The 18,885-nt window shown below is 64.0% G+C and overlaps 1 protein-coding gene across 1 annotated transcript; it reads right to left on the reverse strand.

The window, feature by feature from the left end:
- Positions 1–540: 540 nt before the first annotated feature.
- WDR45B (WD repeat domain 45B) lies at positions 541–18,885 on the reverse strand. The gene is made up of 10 exons (XM_045837479.1): positions 18,692–18,885; positions 13,367–13,441; positions 7,904–8,005; positions 6,822–6,909; positions 5,789–5,883; positions 4,074–4,264; positions 3,585–3,670; positions 2,691–2,792; positions 2,184–2,305; positions 541–1,798 (listed from the first exon to the last, which is right to left on the reverse strand). Exons 1-10 carry the CDS (start codon positions 18,756–18,758, stop codon positions 1,692–1,694), a joined length of 1,035 nt encoding a protein of 344 aa, XP_045693435.1. The 5' UTR covers positions 18,759–18,885; the 3' UTR covers positions 541–1,691.

Below are 18,885 nucleotides of genomic sequence, written 5' to 3' on the forward strand. Positions count from 1 at the left end.
TAACAGTTATACTGTGGTCTGTTGTGTGTGCTAAAATGAATTGTCTAAAAACAACGTATGTACCTTGGAACAGGCCGTCCCACAGACAGAGAGCGGATGAGTGGTCACCAGGCGAGGAGACGGGAGTAATTTCTTAGTGATTACGAGGGGTTCTGGGGGTGGTGGGAGACAGGAGACAGGCTGCAGCTGCCCACACTGCGAAGGTACCCGCCCACACGCCCCTGCACAATGGCTGACTGTGTGTTACGTGTTTCCTGAGTGAAAACAGAGAAAACTCAGGGGCCACGTGCCCCTGGCAAATCTGACCAGAGGGGAGGAGAAGCAGCTCGTGGGACCCGACCCCACGGCCTGAGGCCACGCGGGCAGCTCGTGTCCGCTCAGCCTGGGGCTCTGTTCCCGGGTCCGCGGGCCGGGCGTCCTGCGGCCCTGGCCCCCGCCCCCGCCCCGCAGCCCCGCAGGCAGCGCCTACGACCCGGCCCGCCTCTCAGCACCAGGGGCTTGGTGTTGCGACACAGCTCCTTTCCCTTGGGGGGTACAGAGTACAACAAAATTAGTCACTTTTATTTAAAAGAAACATTAAAAACAAGTGTGCAAAATTAAACTGCATGATTAAATACACATGACAGAACATGCATGCTGGACGCTGAAACCCACGTACAAAGTTAGCGATTACAGGAGAGTGACGGACAGGCGGACGGAGGACTTGCTGCGCAGGCTCCAGGTGTCTGCGACGTGAACCGAAAGCCGTGACCCGGGGCCTCCAGAGGGGACGGACGGAGCCCAGATGCAGACTCAAGCGGCACCGACCGATGGCGGGGGGGGAGCCCACAGCCGGGACCGCAGTGAGCGGCCCACCCCGCCGGCGCTGGGAGACGGGCGCGGGGGTCCCACCCGCCCTGCGGGGACACCGACCCTGCCCCTCCGGGTTCTCTGCCTCAGGTGACACTGCACGACTCTGCCCCTGCACACAGCAGGGGGCCGTGTCACCGCCGCCTCCCCAGGGGACCCAGGCGAGGCTCACGTGCCCTGCCCACGGGTGGGCCTGGCGGCGGCCTCGGAGCCCACAGCCGCCCCAGGACACAGGACGCCGGTCGCAGCAGGCGGGGACCTTGCAGCAGGGCTCCCGGGGGAGCGGCCGCCTGTGCCTGACACAGCGGCATCTCTGCCTCGGGCTCGGACGGGAGGACACGCCCCTCCCCTTCCGCAAGGCAAGCTGCTGGTGCTGCTGCTCTTGCCACCTCTGGCCGTCGCGTGAGGACTGACATCTACACACGGCCGCCCACCTCCCCGTCGCGGACTCGGTGAACACAATGGGATCTGTTCCCAGAGCAAACCTCGGTGTGTCCGCCCCGCGCCCGCCCAGGCCCCCAGTCCGTGCGGAGCCCCGGCGCAGGCGTGGGGAGTGGTGGTCGCTGAAGCTGCCGCCGCGCCCGCACCCCTGGTGACCAGCCAGTGTCCAGCTCGGGCTGCCCAGAGCTACGTGAGTGTCCGTGGGGCCTCGACGGTGGTTCCCCCTCCAACACTGGGAATGCGAAGCTCTGCGGAGGGAAACAGATGGCCGCGTGCGGCTTCCAGGCCCAGGTCCCCGGGCAGTCCCTCCGGCCCATGGCCCACGAGGCCCCAGGAGTCTGGGCGCACCCAGCACCGCGGGGCGCTCGGCCGTGGGTGCCGACCGCTCTGCGGAGGCGGGGTCACAGCTTGTCATCGGTCATCTCCAGGAACTGGGCGTAGACGTCTCGGATGCACTCCCCCTTGGGGTTGAACAGGAACTTGTAGTAGCTGCCGTCAGCACAGATCGCTGCGGAGAGAGAGGCCCCTTCACTCACACGTTTCTCCCCGTGACGTTCGGAGCAGGAGGCCCCGTGCAGCCCCACGACCGGGGGCTGGGCAGAGCCCCAGCAGCCGGCTCGTGCGTGAATCTGTGGGCAGCCAGGGGCCCCCCTTCCTCGCTGGGCATGTATGGGGCCACAAGCCCCAAGCACTCGGGAGTGCTGGCACTGCAAACAAACACAAGCCGACCGACCGGCCCCAGGACTTCCTGGGAAACCCCAGAGGGTGGGGAGCCGGCAACACCCCACCTGGCTGTGCAGCCCCCAGGGGGAGGCCAGGAGGGGCCGGCGAGCTGGGCCAGCACAGCCCAAGCGAGGGCAGGGGGTGGAGTCGCGTCTGGAGGGACCACTCACCGATGACGGCATTTGGCTCTGTTCCGAAGGCACAGATGCACGGAGAGCCCGAGGGCACCTGGAACTTGGAGAAGCTCCACTTGGAGCTGAAGTATTTCGGGAGGAAACTGGCCGAGGCCAGACTGCGGGGACAGGAGGAGAAGCCACGGTCACGTCAGCACGTCAGAGACACGGCTCTCCCCGACCCAGCCGCGGCCTTGCTCAGACTCTGTGCCGTCCACCTGGAGGACCAGGTCACCCCAAACGACCGTGTGGTGGCCCCGCGGCTGCAGAGGGCGCAGGCTTCCGGGGCTCGCTGGCAGTCGCGTCTCCGGCCACAGCGGACAGAGGTGGCCGCAGGAGTCCGGGGCCAAGCCCGGACCCTGGGCGGACGCCCAAAGGCACGAGCGGCGGGGCCGTGACGCCGCGGCTTCAGCGTCGAGTCGCCCGCCCGCCCGGGCTTCAGAGGCTGGAACTCGGGGGAGACCCGACAGACACTGACGCGACCGTCCGTCCCTGGACACCCACCTCGACTGCTTGTTCCGCTTCGGGTCCTCCGCGGCGAAGATGTGCACCGTGCCGTGGTCGCTGGACACACAGATGAGGGACGCGTCCTGGTTGAAGTTGATGCTGCAGGGAGACCACACGTGCTCGGGCTCCACGCCGACCCCAGCCACAGGCCCACCGAGCCGCCGCCCGCCACCCCGGCCTTCCCGGCCCCACTGACAGCCCCGCGGCAGGCCCCTCCCTGGGCGCACAGCCAGGGCCACGCTCTGGGGACGAGGGAGGGCCTCCTGCAGACTGCGGCCTCCACACGCCGCTCGGGGGAGAAGAGCGCCACCTCTCCGACCGCCCCGCCCCGCCGCAGGGGCCCTGGGAGCAGAGCGGCAGGAGCCGTGCCGGAGGGGCCCCACGGCCCGCGGGCACACTCGCTGACCTCACACACGAGTCAGGCTTCTGCGCACAGACCCAAACGCTGCGCGGCGGCTGCGGAGAACGAAGCCCGGCCCAGGCGGGGTCCCGCCCTCCCGGGCCGCGCACAGTGGGGCTGCGGCCACCACACGCGCAGCTCGGTCCCCAGAGAGGGCCCCGGCGGTGACCGCCGGCCGGCACGGCCTCTGCTGTGCGCCTGAAGGCAGCACGGGAAGCGGCTGGAGCGAACGTGAGGAGGTCGGCCAGTGCCGGTAAACGCTCAGGCAGTGAGGGGTTCAAAGTCACAACGTTCTCCCTGCTTTTGTGTACGCTCCCATCAGGGATGTTAAGATTAGCAACGATAAAATGAACTGAAGTTCGAGCCCCAACAGGGCAGGCTGCCTCCTGCCTGGGGGCGGGGCCCTTGCCGGCCCTCCCCACACACAGGCCCCCCGAGGTGTGGGCCCACAGCAGCGGCCTCCCCTGGGGTGAGACGCGGGTGGTCCTTACCAATAAATGTTCGCTGCTTGAGACCCTCTTCGCAGCTCCTGGATTAAATGCCCTGATGAAGTATCAAATATTCTTATAAGGGTCCCCTTTGAAAGACAGTGAAGTGTTTCATTATCACAGGTTCGCAGCGTGGCAGTCGGTTTCCGCAGTGACTGACGTTCACAAACCCACCCGCCCGCACGGCCTCCCCCAGACGCCCCCACGTCTCCCCGGACCCCACTTCTCCTCGGTCGTGCCCAGGAGTGGGCTGCGGGCCCTGTCATCCGACAGCTCTGGGCAGGGGCCAGGGAGGGCAGGGGGACTCGGGACCCTGGGCAGACGCCCGCCCGGGGAGCCACCCCGCCCCTCGAGGGCTGTGGGCCCCGTGTCTGGAGAGGCGGTGCCCACACGGGGGTCCCTCGCGTCAGAGAAGGGAACGCTGCCCGGGGCGGGGTGGGGGGGCACTGCAGGGGGCACACGGCCTCCCCAGGGGCAGGGGCACGGGCTCACCTTTTCAGACGCAGTTGCGATTCTTGTTCCCTGCAGGTTGAGGGCGATGCAGCTCAGGACGCCCTCGTGGGCGGGAATGTCCACGGGCGGCTTCTCGGTGCTGGCCAGGTCCACGAGCTGCACGTGGCCGGTGTGCGCGCCCGGGAAGGCCAGGAGGGAGTTGTTGCTGTTGGGGCACAGGACACAGAGGCCTGCACGGAGACAGACGGCGGGAGCCCGTCAGGGCCTCGGGCCATCGTCGGGGCCTCTGCTCTCCCACAGGCAGGGCCTGGTCCAACCCGCGCTCCGGTCGCCAGTTCCCGAGGAATAAACAGTCAGGGTCACTCGTGGGTCTCCCCTTCTACCGGAGCCCCAAAAAGGGTGTCACAGGGGCGAGCACAGCCACCCCCCCCGCCGAGACCGTCTCGTGACTGGAAACATTTTCTGAACCATCACTCTCCCAAGCCCGTCTCTCGGGGGGCAGGGCCCTGCGGGACAGCGGAGGCCGGACGGCCGGGCTGCAGCGCACGGGCACGGGGGTCCGCACCCGGTCCCCCTGCCCCGGGCGCTCACACGGTCCCCGCGGGCTGTCCTGAAGAAGTAAACAAGCTGATGCTAAAGGAAAGGCGCAAATCCTACAAGAACCAAAAGACTTTTGTGAATGAGAACAAGACTGGAGGACTTAGGCTTCCTAACTGCTAGAGGTATCTCGAAGCTCCAGACACCGAGGCAGCTCCGGGCTGGCACAAGGACAGAGACACCACCGACCACGGGGAGAGAATCGAGACCCCAACTGCACTTCGTCACCAGAACACACAGAGAATCCTTAGACCTCAGTAACACGAACAACTTTAAATCAGGCAGAGGACGCGAAGCTCCTTCACCAAGACGACGCGCGAACGGCAGCGAGGCCACCCCCTGCGGCAGCATCTGCAGGTGCGAGGCCGGCAGCTGGACCCGCACACGTCACCGAGGGGGCTGCGGCGCGACCCGGCAGCCCCGCCCCTCCGTGGAGCTGCTGGAGGGGGGGCGGATGAGGACTCTGTCCACAGAGCCCATGTGTCGGCGTCCACGGCAGATGCTGATCGCGACGGCCGAGAGAACCCGTGTGGACAGACAGCCGTGGCCTGCCCGTGCCCTGCCCGTGCCCCCGACCGTGACTCAGCGACAACAAGGAAGGAAACAGCCCTGCGTGCGGAGGAGCCCGGGAAGCACTCAGCCCAGAGGAGGATGCCGGCCGCAGCCGGGGAGGGCGGGGGCGGGGCGGGCCCTCGCCGCCGGGGGTCACTCCCTGGGTGACGGGCCGCTCTGTGTGCCCTCGCTGTGGGGCCGTGACACAACCTGGAACAACTGCCACAGTCTGTCACGTGACGCACCCAGAACGGGCACGTCACGTCTCGGAAAGCTCGGAGAAAAACCCGGAGCTCCCCGGAGGAGGTGAAGCCGCCAGCAGGAGCGACGAGGTTCGCCGTGAGCGCGCCCCCCGCCGGCCGGGGGACAGGAGGGACGCTCGGGTGCTCGGGCCCAGCGGAGCTCCCGACGGGCTGGCAGCCGCCCCGAGGGAGGCCCCCCCTCCCGCTACAGAGGTCCGAGAGCCCCCGCCCACAGGTGGCTTCTGGGAACAGACGACGAGCAAGTGGGGGAAGGACCACCCAAGGGGCGGGGGAGGGGGAGCCCCAGGACCACCCCCCACAGTGGGGCCCTCGGACCCGCCAGGCCGTCGCCGAACGCCTCACCTTTAGGGTTATAGCAGGTTTCAAAGACGTGCAGTTGGTGGGGGTTGTGTGTGAATGTAAACACCTTGATCATGGAGTCCAAAACCACCACGATCCTGGAAGGAAAAGAACAATCAGCATTCTTCTCCCTAAAAGCAAAACTCAACCATTTCGTGGCATCTGCTCCTGTCATTCTGAGCCCTGGCAGGACAGGCCCTCCCGGCAAGGCCCCGGGAGCCACCTGGGCTCGGGCAGAGGTGGCCCCCGCCCGTGCTGAGACCACTGTCACCAATGGTCCCCCTGCAGCGAGAGCCCCGTGGCGCACGGGGCAGAGGAACACTCTGAGGGCCTCCAGGTGCGTCTGGTGACTCGGGGACGCCCAAGGGCAGGGGTCCCGGCTGGGCGCCAGGCCTGGCACTCCTGAGGGTCCCCACCTACTGGCATCGCTGGAAGTAACCAACCTAGGAACTCGGGGACGACCTTGGCCTTCTCCAGTGCCTTTGTCCTCTGCAGCTGACCGTGCTGCTGTGTAAAGCTCACCAGATTTAATCCAAATTAAGCGCTGCCCTACCTTGCTACCAGTAAGAAACCTTCGCTCTTCTCCCAAACCCTCTGAGGGCAAAGGCTGAGAAAGAAACTCGCTCTTATGACACCTTCTCCCCAAGGAGCCTCCAAACTCCCCTTTACCTCCCACCTGAAGACGGGCACTGGGGCAGCTTTCGGAAAAGCGCGGCTCACAACTCGGGTCCCCAGTCTGCACCTGCCGAGCGGGGACCGCCCCCCGAGACTGAGCGCCGCCGAGGGCGGTGCCAGGCCCAGCGCGGGCGCACCCCCCCAGGCCCCCGGGCCCTCGCCAGCAGCCACCCCCGGAAGCCCCGGAAGCCCCGTTTCTCCCTGCAGCAGCAGCATGAACAAGCCTCGCGCCCTTGCGTGGAGAACTGGGGCCACCACAGTCCAGTGTGTCGTTTTCCCAGGCCCTCCCTCAGCATGCAGCGCGCCGGCCGTCTTCAGGGAGCGTGACTCCCCCACTCCACAAGTCAGGCTCCCCACCCACCTGTCCCGCCGCAGCTTGACCGCCTTGACCTCCGTGGAAAACTCGATCTCGATGACGGTCTTCTTCTTCAGGTCGTCCCAGATCATCACTGCGACACCAGAGAGACCCGTGAGCACAGGGCCCCACCACCACCACCACCACCACCACCACCTGAGCAGGCGGAGACGCGGCCGCCCTCCCTACTCAGGACGCCCTGTGCCGCCCCCCCCCCCCCACAGCTGTGAGTGCTCGGCAGGGGTGGGCAAGCGCCAGCAGACAGAGCCCGCAGGCGGGCGGGGCCGGAGTTCACTCCCTTCGCAGAAAGGCCTGGAAGCGCGAGGGCGGCCCGAGGCAGTGGTGTGCACTTTCGCTGCCCAGAGACGAGGACGAGGGACCGGATGCACGGCCCGGATCACGGGAGAAAGCCTCACGGCCTCGGGGCGCCGCACTGCCGGGCGCCAGACACTGCGGACGCGCTGTCTTTGCTGCAGCCCCGGCAGCAACCTCCTCTGTGTCCCTCACCGTGATTTTGTTTTTAAAGATTTGTTTATTTTTAGGGATAAAGGGGGAGGGGGAGAAACACCAGTGTGTGGTGGCCTCTCACATGCCCCCGGCTGGGGACAGGCCCGCAACCCAGGCCTGTGCCCTGCCTGGGAACTGAACCGGTGACCTTTGGGTTCACAGGCTGGTGCTCAGTGTGCCAAGCTACAGCAGCGGGGCCCTCCCTTGCTTTGAAAGAGGCCAGCCTTTCACACAGCAACGTCTTTAACCGCCCCCCCCGCCACAAAAGCAGTGCCTTTACACCTAGAGCCACGCTGGTTTTCCGTTCTGCGTGGCAAACGCACTCCCGTCTCTAAGGCAGAGGCCCTCTGCGGGAGAATAACCCTGCTTCAGAAGAAACGTGTGGCCTTTCCGAAACCGGCCCAGGCAGAGCACCCAGGACCACACGGGGTCCCGAGGACACCCCTTCCCCAGGGGCCCGTCCTGCACGCTCCCCGGGTGGGACTGCAGGGGCTCGAAGGGCCGCAGACGTGAGGGTGGGCCACAGCGGCCACGACAGGCGCACACGGGAGCCGCGGCCGTGAGGCACATGGCGGCCTTACCTTTGTTGGGAGGGTACTTTGGTTTTTTCCCACCGCCAACTAACGCTAAGTAGTTGCAGCGGAACAGCATTTCGACGTGGCCGACTCCTCCTTCCAGAAACTCTGAAACGATACGAAGAAGAAGTTGGTACGTCCACTTCACAGCTTAGAGGAGGAGAACACGAGGTGAGACGCAACGACCGGCACTGGGTTTGCACGCGGCAGCCCCCGGCACCTCACTGCCGTCAGAGGGGAGAGTGGACACGGGTCAGCGCGGGGGAGCTCCAGCCCGTCCCGCCTCCCGCCCCCGGCTCCCCCGTGGGCGCCTGAGGCCCACGCTCCCGTGCTAAGGGGCGGCAGAGTCTGCGGCAGAGGCAGCAGGCCGAACGGTTCAACGCGACGCCCGAGTTCTTTAAACAAGCCCTCGACCACGTCCCCCCGGAAGCTGGCGGTGCTCAGAGGTGCACAGGAAGGCCGCACGAGGGGGAGGAAGGCCAGCAGGTTCTCTGGCGACACGGCCCGGTGAGGCGCCCCAGCCTCCGGCTCCAGCCCGAACTGACCCCGAGCCCCCGGGACGGGCAGGGCACAGCCAAGGGCCAGGGAGGAGCCGGCGGCTGCCTGCGCGGCCGGAGCTGCACAGGACGGTTCCAAACTCATCAGGTTACTCCATGAAAAATTTAAAGCCCAAGGCCCCGAAGAAACCCTAGCACGAAATATTCCACAGTATCCCTAACGGAAACAGTCTTTCTTTCACACAATGTGACAGTCCTCTGACGCAGGCTGCCTCCACGTAATTCTGGCTGAACAGGACGTGGCCACAGTCCAAACCCAAGCGAGTCCAACCCCCCCGCCCCGGCCCCGCCAGGTGTACGGCTTCAGGCCTGGCAGCTCCCGGCCGCTGCTGGCGCCGCGACCACCCCCCGGGGCCCACGCCCACTCCCCGGCACCAGGAAGGCCGTCTACCCGTTAACACCTGGCCGTGGCCAGCACCTGGAAGAGCCCAGAGCTCAGCAACACGTCTGACAACCTGCCAGTCAAGGGGAGCAGGCCCCCACCGCCGGGAAAAGACACTGTCTTCAACACAGGCCGCCGGGAAGCCAGACGTCCACCTGCCAAGTGTGAAGTTGGACCCTGAACGCACACCACGTGTGAAAAGTAGCTGAAAATGGGCTAAAGGCCGAAATGTATGAGATGATACAAAACTGTGACACTCCCAGAGAAAGCACAGGTGAAACCGTCACGACACTGGCTGTGGCGATGCTGTCTTGAATGTGACGCCAAAGCACAGGCGACAAAAGCAAAAGCAGACAAATGGGATGACAGTACCCTCAAAACCCTCGTGCCTCAGAGGACGCGATCGACAAGGTGACCCGGGGACCTGGAGGGCGGAGCCGAGATCTACAGCCTTGCGCCCGGCGGGGGAGAGCGCAGAGACGCAGACAGAACTCCTGCAACCCGACCACGGCAGACCCCCAGCAGCCCGACTGAACACGGGCCCGGAGCCCGGACAGACATGCCCCCGACAACGACGAGTGTGTCCACACACACACACACACACACACACACACACACACAAGAAGGGGCCCCCCAGCACCGAGCATCTGAGAAAGGCAAGCCAGCCCCCAGGAGATACCTGGCGCCTCACAGCCACTGGGGCGGCCACGTTTGCGGCGGAAAACCACGAGTGTGGACAAGGTGTGGGGAAGCAGGGGCCCTGCGCACCGGGGCACGGCTGCCACACGGACAGTACGGTGAGTCTTTGAGAGTTAAAGCGGCCCGGTGGGTCGGACCGTCGTCCCGCACACCAGAAGGCTGCGGGTTCAGTTCCCGGTCGGGGCATGGGCCTACAGGAGGGAGCCCATGGATACTTTTCTCTCTCCCTTCCTCTCTTCCTGAAATGAACACACACACGTCTTCAAAAGGCTTTTGAAAATGAGAAACAGGGCCCTGGCCGGGCAGCTCAGCTGGTTGGAGCTTCGTCCCTACACACGGAGGCTGCAGGTCCGGCCCCTGGGCAGGGCACATGCACGACACAACCAGTGAACGCGCAGATCAGGGGAGCAGCAATCGGTGCTCCCTCTCCCTCCCTCCCCTTCTCTCTCTGAAACACCTACTTGACAATGTAAAAACAGCCCTGGCGGATCCCAGCAGCCCTGCTCCTCAGCGCAGCCGACCCTCAAAAGAGGTGAAAGGCCTCGGAGAGCGCACCTCACACCCGTGCCGGGGCCACACCACTCCCCGCGCCCACGGGGGAGGAGCCGCCCACGTCTGCCCGGGGGGGGCGGGGGGGCGAACAGAATGCGGTCGCCCCACAGAACAGGGGGCCGTCTGGGCCGCGGCACAGCACAGACGAGCTCGCAGACGTGACGCTCAGTGAAGTCAGCCAGCGTCTGCTCCGCCGGCCCCAGCAGCCAGCTCCCTCCCCTCCACGCACTCGCTTCCCTGTCTCTCGGGTCCCTTCACCCGACGGGCTGGGGTGACCCCCGACGGGCTGGCGTGACCCCGAGGGGCAGGACGCCCACGCGGCCCTCTGAGGTTGGACGGGACGAGGAGTGTCGGCCGCGGGCCAGCCCCCGGCACACTGGCGGCCAGGCAGGCGGCCGGGCAGGCCGTGCCGGGAGCCAAGCACAAAGAGGGCGCCTCTTGCTCCCGGACACCTGGTGGACGCCTGGTGTGGCTTGGCAAGGACCCTGCCCGCCCTGTGCGTCAGCGGGTCCCAGCCCCTGGTGCAGCCCCCGAGGCCAGAAGACACCCGACCGCCACCCTGGGGGCTCACCTCCACCCCGGTCGCGTGCCATCCCCTCCAGTCTCCGCTCCCTCCCCCTGCCCACACAGGGCCGCCAGCGTCACGCGTGGGAGGCCCCACGGAGGGCACACGCGGAGCCCCCGCCGCCCGCCTGCGAGCCCGGTGAGCAGGAGCTCAGCGCGTCCCCGGCCCCTCCGCCTCGCGGCAGAGCTGTTTCCGGGTGGAGTCCTCTTTCCAGGTCCGCACCTACTGAATTCAGTGTTTCACCCGACACAGCATTCTCAGCGCATCCCGACTTGCTCCTGTCGTGGCCGGGGAGCCTTCTTCGTTGGGCATGCATGCCCACGCGTGTGGTGCGTCTGAGCCCAAGCCCACGCTGCGGCCCCCGGCGTCGCCTCGAGCACGCCAGACAGGCTGCATCACGCAGCTCGAGCAGTCCTCCCCGGGGTGCCCGGGCCTCCCGGAGGGAGCAGCGCCACTCGGACGTCCGGGGGAGTGCGCGCCTGCAGCCCCCCGCTGGGCGAGGGGGTGCCGTCCCTGCCAGCAGCAGGCTCACCCGGAAGACGCCCTCGGCTCACGGCCAGTCAGTTTCCCAGCTCAGAGCCCCGGCCACAGCCCAGATGACAGGGCCCAGACCTGGGAATGACCCCGTGACCCTAGGCAAGCAAACCTCCAAGACGAGAAAGGACCAAGGCCACGTCGTCTCCTGCTTCCTACCGTCGAGCCAGGCAGCCAGAGACGTCACGCAGACGGAGCTGCCAGGTGAACCGCACGCGCGCCACAGAAAGTGCACCGTCGAGCAGCTCGGCACCAAATTCACACGCCAAGTTCACGCTGCAGCACAACCACCACAAACCTCTAGCTTATCTGTGCGAGGACTCTGAGTTTACTGCAAACTTCCCTTCAACGTGGGAAGCAATTAAGATGCTGCCAGCAACCGTCTCTGGAACTCCTAAGTCTCCAGAATTTAAGGACAAAATATCCTGAAATTTGCAAGTCCAGCTATTTCAAAATAACTTGTAACTACTTGTCTGTGCAAAGCAGAGCTGTCTTCACTCACCGTGGAACTGAAACTGAAGGAACAGAATCGGGTTCCGATGCTGGGCGGCGGACAGCAGCCTCCCGGCCCCGCTGCTCGTCTTCGAATTCACTCATCTCTGCACTGACCTTGGGGGCAAAGTGACCCTCGTCTCCCACAAAGAAGCTGAGGCCAAGAGGAGGCGAGAAGCTCGCCCAAGGCCACGCAGCCGCCGGGGCAGGGCCAGGCCGCATGCCGTCGTCGGGGGCGTGGGAGCTGCAGCTCAGCCTGCAGATCCCGCGCCTCCTATGCGTGCAGCACCACCGCCTGGGGTGCACACGAGCGCTGCACAGACTTCGTCTGACAAAGGGGTTCCACCGTCAAAGAAAACCCCCTGAAAATCTCTGAGGTCAGCCTCAGAGGACTGTCAGCCTCAGAGGACTGTCAGCCTCAGAGGACTGTCAGCCGCCGTGCCCGAGGACGTTTACGGCGTGCAGTGCCGACCTCGGAGTCGGGGGCGCTGCTCCCTCTCTCCTCACACCGTCTAATACACCGTCTAACAAAAATGGTGGCAGCCGACACAACAATACCCGTCTGGTGTGCATGGAGTAAAAATCCTACTTATTTTATTGTCAGATGGGCAAGAAACAGACACAGGATCCGGCGGAAGTAACTCCTGCTGGAGTGTGGTTGGTGGGGTAGCACCATGGGTGTGATGGTTTATAGTTCTAATGTGAACATCTCACCTCCAATGTCACGTGGTGTGCCTGAGTGTGACGTGGGTACGTTACAGGATCACACGCGTACGAGCTGGTAAAAAAGGGGGTGTTCCTGGTGCCGCTCTGAGCTCCGGGGCTCCGCAGAGCCTGAGCGACTGGCCTGGGTGCCGTGGGACAGAGACGGCCGAGAGCCCCCCCACCCCCACCCCAGCCAGTGCAGGGCGGCTCCTGCTAGGTGGGAGGGGCTGCTCGGCGGGCGCCAGACCGCAGGGACCACCGCTTACAGAGGAGGGATTCCCAGCACCAGAAGACACAGCTCGTGCACTGCATGAAAACCAGAACGGCAGCTGCGGGAAGAACAAGGGTGCTTCTTGCTTTCCACCCTTTATCTGAGACTTGCCCACCCACTGGCAGTGCTGCCTTCTCCCAGCAGGACCAGCAAACACTAAACGCTTAAGAAAACTATATACGAGAAAAAAACCAAATTGAACAAATTCTACTGGCAGATTTAGCGTTTTTCCCTGTCAAATGGGAAAATGACCACCATTATTTTACCAACAGAACCCCTGCCTGCAGCGTGCAGTCCTGGACGACAGTCTCACGGCTGCAGACAACGTTACTGTGGCGCCGGCCGCTCGCTACTGGGAAGGAGGGGTCCGTCTGCTGGGACTAAACGCGCCGCTGGAGCGCTCGGCCACCGCACGGCCACCAGGCCCACCCTCCCCGTCCTCCCACCCACCGGGAAGACGGGCACGTCAGAGTGGGGTTCGCCGGAGAGACCACGCGGCCCCTGCCGAGCCGCCACCGTGTCCCCGCCCTGCACAGACAGGCTCGGGCGACGGAAAGGGGGCGCACAGCTCCACCCAGGGGAACAGGCGGCGACCGGGGACCCTGTTTACTTCTCGAACCAGCTGCCCCTGCCTCCACCTGCAGACAGAGCTCAGACTCTGAGGGCTGGGAAAGGAGAGGAGAGGAACCCTGAAATGCCGGTTACTTCTTACCTTGCTTCTCTTTTTCTTTCAGCGGATCGGTGTTGTAGACTCGGAATCCATTTTCCATCCCGCACGCAAAGCACCCTGGAGCGAGAGAAACACGTGAATCAGATCGCCGGGGCCTCTGCTCAGGACCCCAGGCCTGGAGTGGCAGAGCAAGCAGTGGGTCCAGAGAAAGGCCCCCCCCCCGCCCCCAGCCCGGAGCACATGGACGCGGCGCGCGCGCCACACGGCCCTCCTGCCCCGGCAAGGCCGTCTGACGTGCGGAGGGGCCTCTGGAGCCGCTCGCTCCAGCCCCCACCCCCCACGGCAGGGCCCTTCTGGGGGCCACGGGGTGAGGCTCCACCCCAAACACTTCATTCCCGAGAGAGGGGCTCGCCGCCGACCTGCACGGGCCCCTGTGCGTCTCCGTCAGCGCCGGTCTCTGACATTCACATCCACGCTGGCTTTCTGGCCCCAAACACACCCGAGCACCGAGTCGGGGCCGAGCCCCAGAGAGGCAGCAGCAGCACACAGGGACGCGTGCAGGCGTCTCCTGCAGGGGCATCCCAGCGGGGCGGACAGAGCAGGCTGGGAGCGGAGCAAAGGGCTGCCGGAGCAGGGGCTCCCAGAAGGCGGACGCAAGGACTCCCGTGACCTCACTCCCCCCGGCGAAGAATCCCCGTTCCTTAAATCCCCGCTGGGGTCACCAGGAGAGGCCTGGGGCGCCGTCTCCAAGTCACACGCCAGGTTGTTACCAATTAAAAGCACCGTGCCCTGGCTGGTGTGGCTCGATGGACTGAGCGCCAGCCTGCTAACTGAAAGGTTACTGGTTAGATTCCCAGGCAGGGCACACGCCTGTGATGCAGGCCAGGTCCCCAGTTGGGGGTGCAGGAGAGGCAACCACACACGGATGTGTCTCTCCCTTCCCTTTCTTTCTCCCTCCCTTCCCCTCTCTCTAAAAGGAAATAAATAAAAATTAGGAAAAAAGCACTATTTAGGAACTCAAGGAAGCACCCCAGTTTCAAGACACGCCTGTAACCTGTACTTCGTCTGCTGCAAGGGCGACCACCCCCCGCGCTGGTTCCCACGCAGCTGCTGGCTGGGAGGGGGCACTGAGCCTGGGCCACTGGCTCATAAGCCCGAGCCCGCGCAGAGCCTCCCAGCGGCACACGCACGGCTGGCGGCAGGGCCGATGCCGGTGCCGACGCCGGGCCTCTCCCACGCTCGTCTGCTGGCTCCCGGCTCTGCAGCCGCGTCACCCCATGCTGGCTGCCGCCCTCCCAAGAGTGGAACTCCTGCTCACGTTTTTTTGTGCAAGTTACTTATAAACCTGCAGAACCTGCGACTCAAGCACCAGGACAGCAACCTGTGGACCATGCTGTGCGGTGAACACTGCGGCTCTGAAATGCACCTCGTCGGGGCCTGGAGTCGGGGACTCACTCAGAGGCGCCAGGTTATTTATTATTATCTCTTAACACGTTCTGAGTTACGACCCCGCTTTGGGTCACTGAAGCCCCGTCACCTGGGCAGAGACAGCAGAGCTCTGCTCCCTGGAAAATGCGGGACAGAGTCCAATCTTTTCCCGTTCCTCACAGTTACTGCAGCTTCCCCGAGTTTTAAGCCTGCATCTATCTCATTTGCCTCACCAGAAAACATACATTTCTTGCAAGACTTGTATAAAAATACACAAATAACTGCTACAAACCCAGAAGAAAAAGGCAGACAACGCAAGAGAAAAACGAGCAAAGGAGTTGGACAATTCACCAAAGAGAACATCCAAATGGTCAGTGAACATGCAGAATCAGGGAACGTGGAAACGATCTCGAACGCACCACAACACGGGCCGCTGCACACCCACCCGCCACAGGGAGGACCCCGAGAGCGTGAGGCGGGCGGGCGTGGAGCCAGGGGACTCAGCCGCTGCGGGGGGCCGTGGACCGCACAGCCACTTGGGGCACCGGCGGCACCGTCTCCTGCAGGACTGACAACACCTGTTCGCCAAAGGACACGTGTCAGGGCCTCGCAGCAGCACTCAGAGCAGCCGCAGACTGGAGCTGCCCGAATGCCCACAGGCCTCAGAGCGAGTGGATGGCGACACAGTCACACAGAGAGACACTGCGCTCCAAGAACGACCTACGACTACACCCAACAACACGGGGTGGGGGCGGGCGTCGCGCAGACGGGGAGCCAAACCACGAAGGCAGACGCAGAAACCAAGCACTCTCGCGGCAGAACCGCCCCGTGCCCCTGAGGTCGCAGCGAGCGGAGGGCGCGCAGGGGGCTGGGGGTGCCCCGTGTCTCGGCCCGCGCGCGCACGCGGGTGCGTTCAGTCCGCAGAGCGTCTCCAGCCGGACACCTGGGCGACGCGCACCCTCCCGCAAGGGCGGTGGACGGCGGTACACAGCGGAAAGGAAGGCACCAGACACCGAAAGGCCGGAAACCACTTTCTGAGGAGGCTAGGCACCGTCCTTGCTGCGTTTCTTTATTACTGATTTTGCTTGGTTATTATGTGAAACATGGCATTCGCCTTCACATCTTTGCTATCTTAACATTTTCCAGAAAAACACGGAGCCCCTCAGCGGGCGGCCGTGCAGGAGCAGAGGACGCAGGAACCACAGAGGGCGCTCTGCCCCGCCCCGAGGACCGGCCGCGCACGCACAGCGCCCCCGCACGCGCAGGGGAGAACTGCGGCGAAGGAGCCCGGGGTCAGGGCGTGGCTTCAGGGCTCAGTCCCGCGCAGGCCAGTCCCGGGAAGGTGCAGGCAGAAGCGCCGCAGCCAGGCCCCAGACCGCACCCACCGACTCTCGGGGTCCTGACGGCTACAGCGAAGGTTGCCTCTGGGAAAAGACCAGTCAAAGGCTTAAACAATTTAAAATCGTGAGCACAGCCCTTTTAAAAATCGCCCTGGCTGGGGTGGTTCAGTGGACTGAGCGCCGGCCTGCAAATCAAAGGGTCACGGGTTCAATTCCCAGCCAGGGCACGAGCCTGGGTTGCAGTCAGGTCCCTGGTGGGGGGGGGGTGTGAGAGGCAACCACACAGGGATGTTTCTCTCCCTGTCTTTCCCCCTCCTCTCCCTTCTCTCTAAAAGTAAATAAATAAATAAAATTATTTCTAAGCCTAAAATTGCAATTAGTAAAAACGCTGAGTGAAAATTAAAAATGGAAAAAGAAAAATTAAAAGTCAGTGTAAGTAAAAACAGCAATCACGTGGCAGACAATTACAAGGAAGTAACCTAAGGGTAACCTCAAACTTAAGTATAAAACCACATTTCTTGTGTTTTTCAAAAACACTGTGAGCTTTACTTATGATTTCTTACAATGAAGTGAGCCGGTTTTACAAAAGACTATTTTTCAGACAACTGAAACATGTCTAGTTAAAAGCCAAAGCTGTATTTTTAAAAGTCTTTAATAAGATGTTATAAAAATATGAACTTCGCTGGTTTCTTAAGTCATTAGCATCATTTGAGTCACAATTATTACACTGAAACTTAGTACAAAAATGCCTCCTTTGGTGCTCAGGCAGGCAGGTATGTAAGAATGATTTTCTTGCATTAAATGACTGCAAGTCACTAAGCTTTTCCCTTTTGGGTGCTTTTCCTTTTTAATTTTTTTCTTTTATTGATTCTAGAGAGGGGGCAACGGAGAAAGAGGGAGAGACACAGAAGTATCGACGGGTTGCCTCTTGCACGCATCCCAACTGGGGAATAAACCTGCAACCCAGGCAGCTGCCCTGACCAGGGATTGAACCCGCGGCTTTTCCGTTTGCAGGACGTCACCCCAGCCACTGAGCCGCACGGCCACGGCCCTAGTGTTTTCCTGGTTACTTATGGGGCCCTTGCGGTCGGCCAGACACCTCTTCTCACTGAACGCGTGCCTCTTAAGGAGTTGTTGTATCACTGTTAATGAGTTCTCAATTATTATAAAATCTTATTTAAAAACCCACTGGCCTACTCCCGGTTATCTAAGCCCAAAACGTTCAGCCACAAATTACTGCCCAATGTCCAACATCTGGACCCAAGCGCGGCCGCACTCGCTATCGCCTTCTTCCCCACCCCCCTCCCCCTTGCCACCGCCCGGTCTCACCGCGGCCTCCTCCGGGAGGCCAAGGGCCAGGAGCGAACCTGCCTCGACCTCGCAGCCCGCACACCTCCGCCCCCAGCTCGCTGGTCCCCGATGCCCGCGAGCTCTCCCCCGACACGGGCGCAGCGCACGCGCCCAGCGCCAGGCAATCACGGCGCCGTCCTACAGCGCCGCTCTGATTCTCCCCGAAACGAAGCTGCCGAAGCCAGCCCGGAAGAGCACCTTATCCCGGACCCGCAGCTGCCAGCCCTGGTCTTCCCGACGTGAATCCCGGTCGGTCCGCAGCGGAGACACGACTCCAGAGCCCAGCCCCCGCCGGCACCCCTGGGCACCCGCGGGCCTCGCCAGAGCAGTTTAAATCAAAATGCAAGGGAAAAAAAATACGATTTTCCTCTCTGGCACTCAGCTGTCAAATTCTAAACAAACACACACACCCTGGGAGGAGGTGTTCCTTCAGTGACACTTTCTGATCGGAACCGACAAAAAGACGCCCAGTCGGGCCCGCGAGAACGCTCAATGTAAAGCGTAAGGAGGGGCCGGGGCCCGCGCGGCTCCGCAGGCGCGAGCGTCCTCCCGCGACCGCAAGGTGGCGGCGCGATCCCAGCCGGGGCCCGCGCCCGGGCCGCGGCTCGGCGTCCTGCCCGCGCACGTTCGGGCGGCCGCCAAACAACTGCGCTCGGGGGACCCCGAGATCTCCCCCAGGCGTCTGCGGTCAGCCGGGCTCCCACAAACTCTCGGAGAAGTTCAAACAGAAGTGGGAGCGGGCCGCCGGCTACAAAGGGCAGCGGCTTTCAACAACACGCAGCTAATCTGGCGAAGTTCCCGAACGAGCACGGGGGAAAGACCAGCTCCGAGGGAGACCCGGAGACGAGCAGTGTCAAGAGCCCGATCACGGTCGAGCCCGGGCGGCAGTCCGCGGGCCCGGAAGGCCGACGCGCGGCCCAGAGCGGGGTCCGGCCTGACTCGCGCGGGCAGCCCCAAGCAGGGACGCGGAGCAGAGCGCGGCCGGGAGGGGGCGGCCGGACAGGCAGCGGCCGCGGCCCCGAGGGTCACGAAAAGGCCCGGAAACAGGGATCCGCCGCGGCCCAGACACCGGCTGGGAGCGGGAGCGGCGGCGTAAGGGCGGGGCGCGGAGCCAGGCCGGGCAGACCCCGGGGAGGCCCGGGCGTGTGGGGGACCCCGGGAGCAGAGGCCCCCTGGCCGGGGGCTCCGGGGACTCCGGGGGCTCCGGGGGCTCCGGGGGCGGGGCCGGGCGCGCGCAGGGCGCGCTCACCGTGGTCCTGGTTGAAGCCGGCGTAGAGCAGCCCGTTGCCGTGCGGGTTGCACGGCAGGAGGTTCATGGCGCCGCCGCGGAGGGTCCCGCTCGTCAGCGCCGCATACCGCTCCGGGAGGCCGGGCGCGGGTCCCGTCAGGCCGCCTCCGAGGCCGCCGCGGCAGGAAGCGAGCGGCGGACGTGCTGCGTGCGTG

The sequence above is a fragment of the Phyllostomus hastatus genome, unplaced genomic scaffold, assembly GCF_019186645.2.
Source record: "Phyllostomus hastatus isolate PE091 unplaced genomic scaffold, TTU_PhHast_1.1 phas_contig_210, whole genome shotgun sequence".
Lineage (NCBI taxonomy): Eukaryota > Metazoa > Chordata > Mammalia > Chiroptera > Phyllostomidae > Phyllostomus > Phyllostomus hastatus.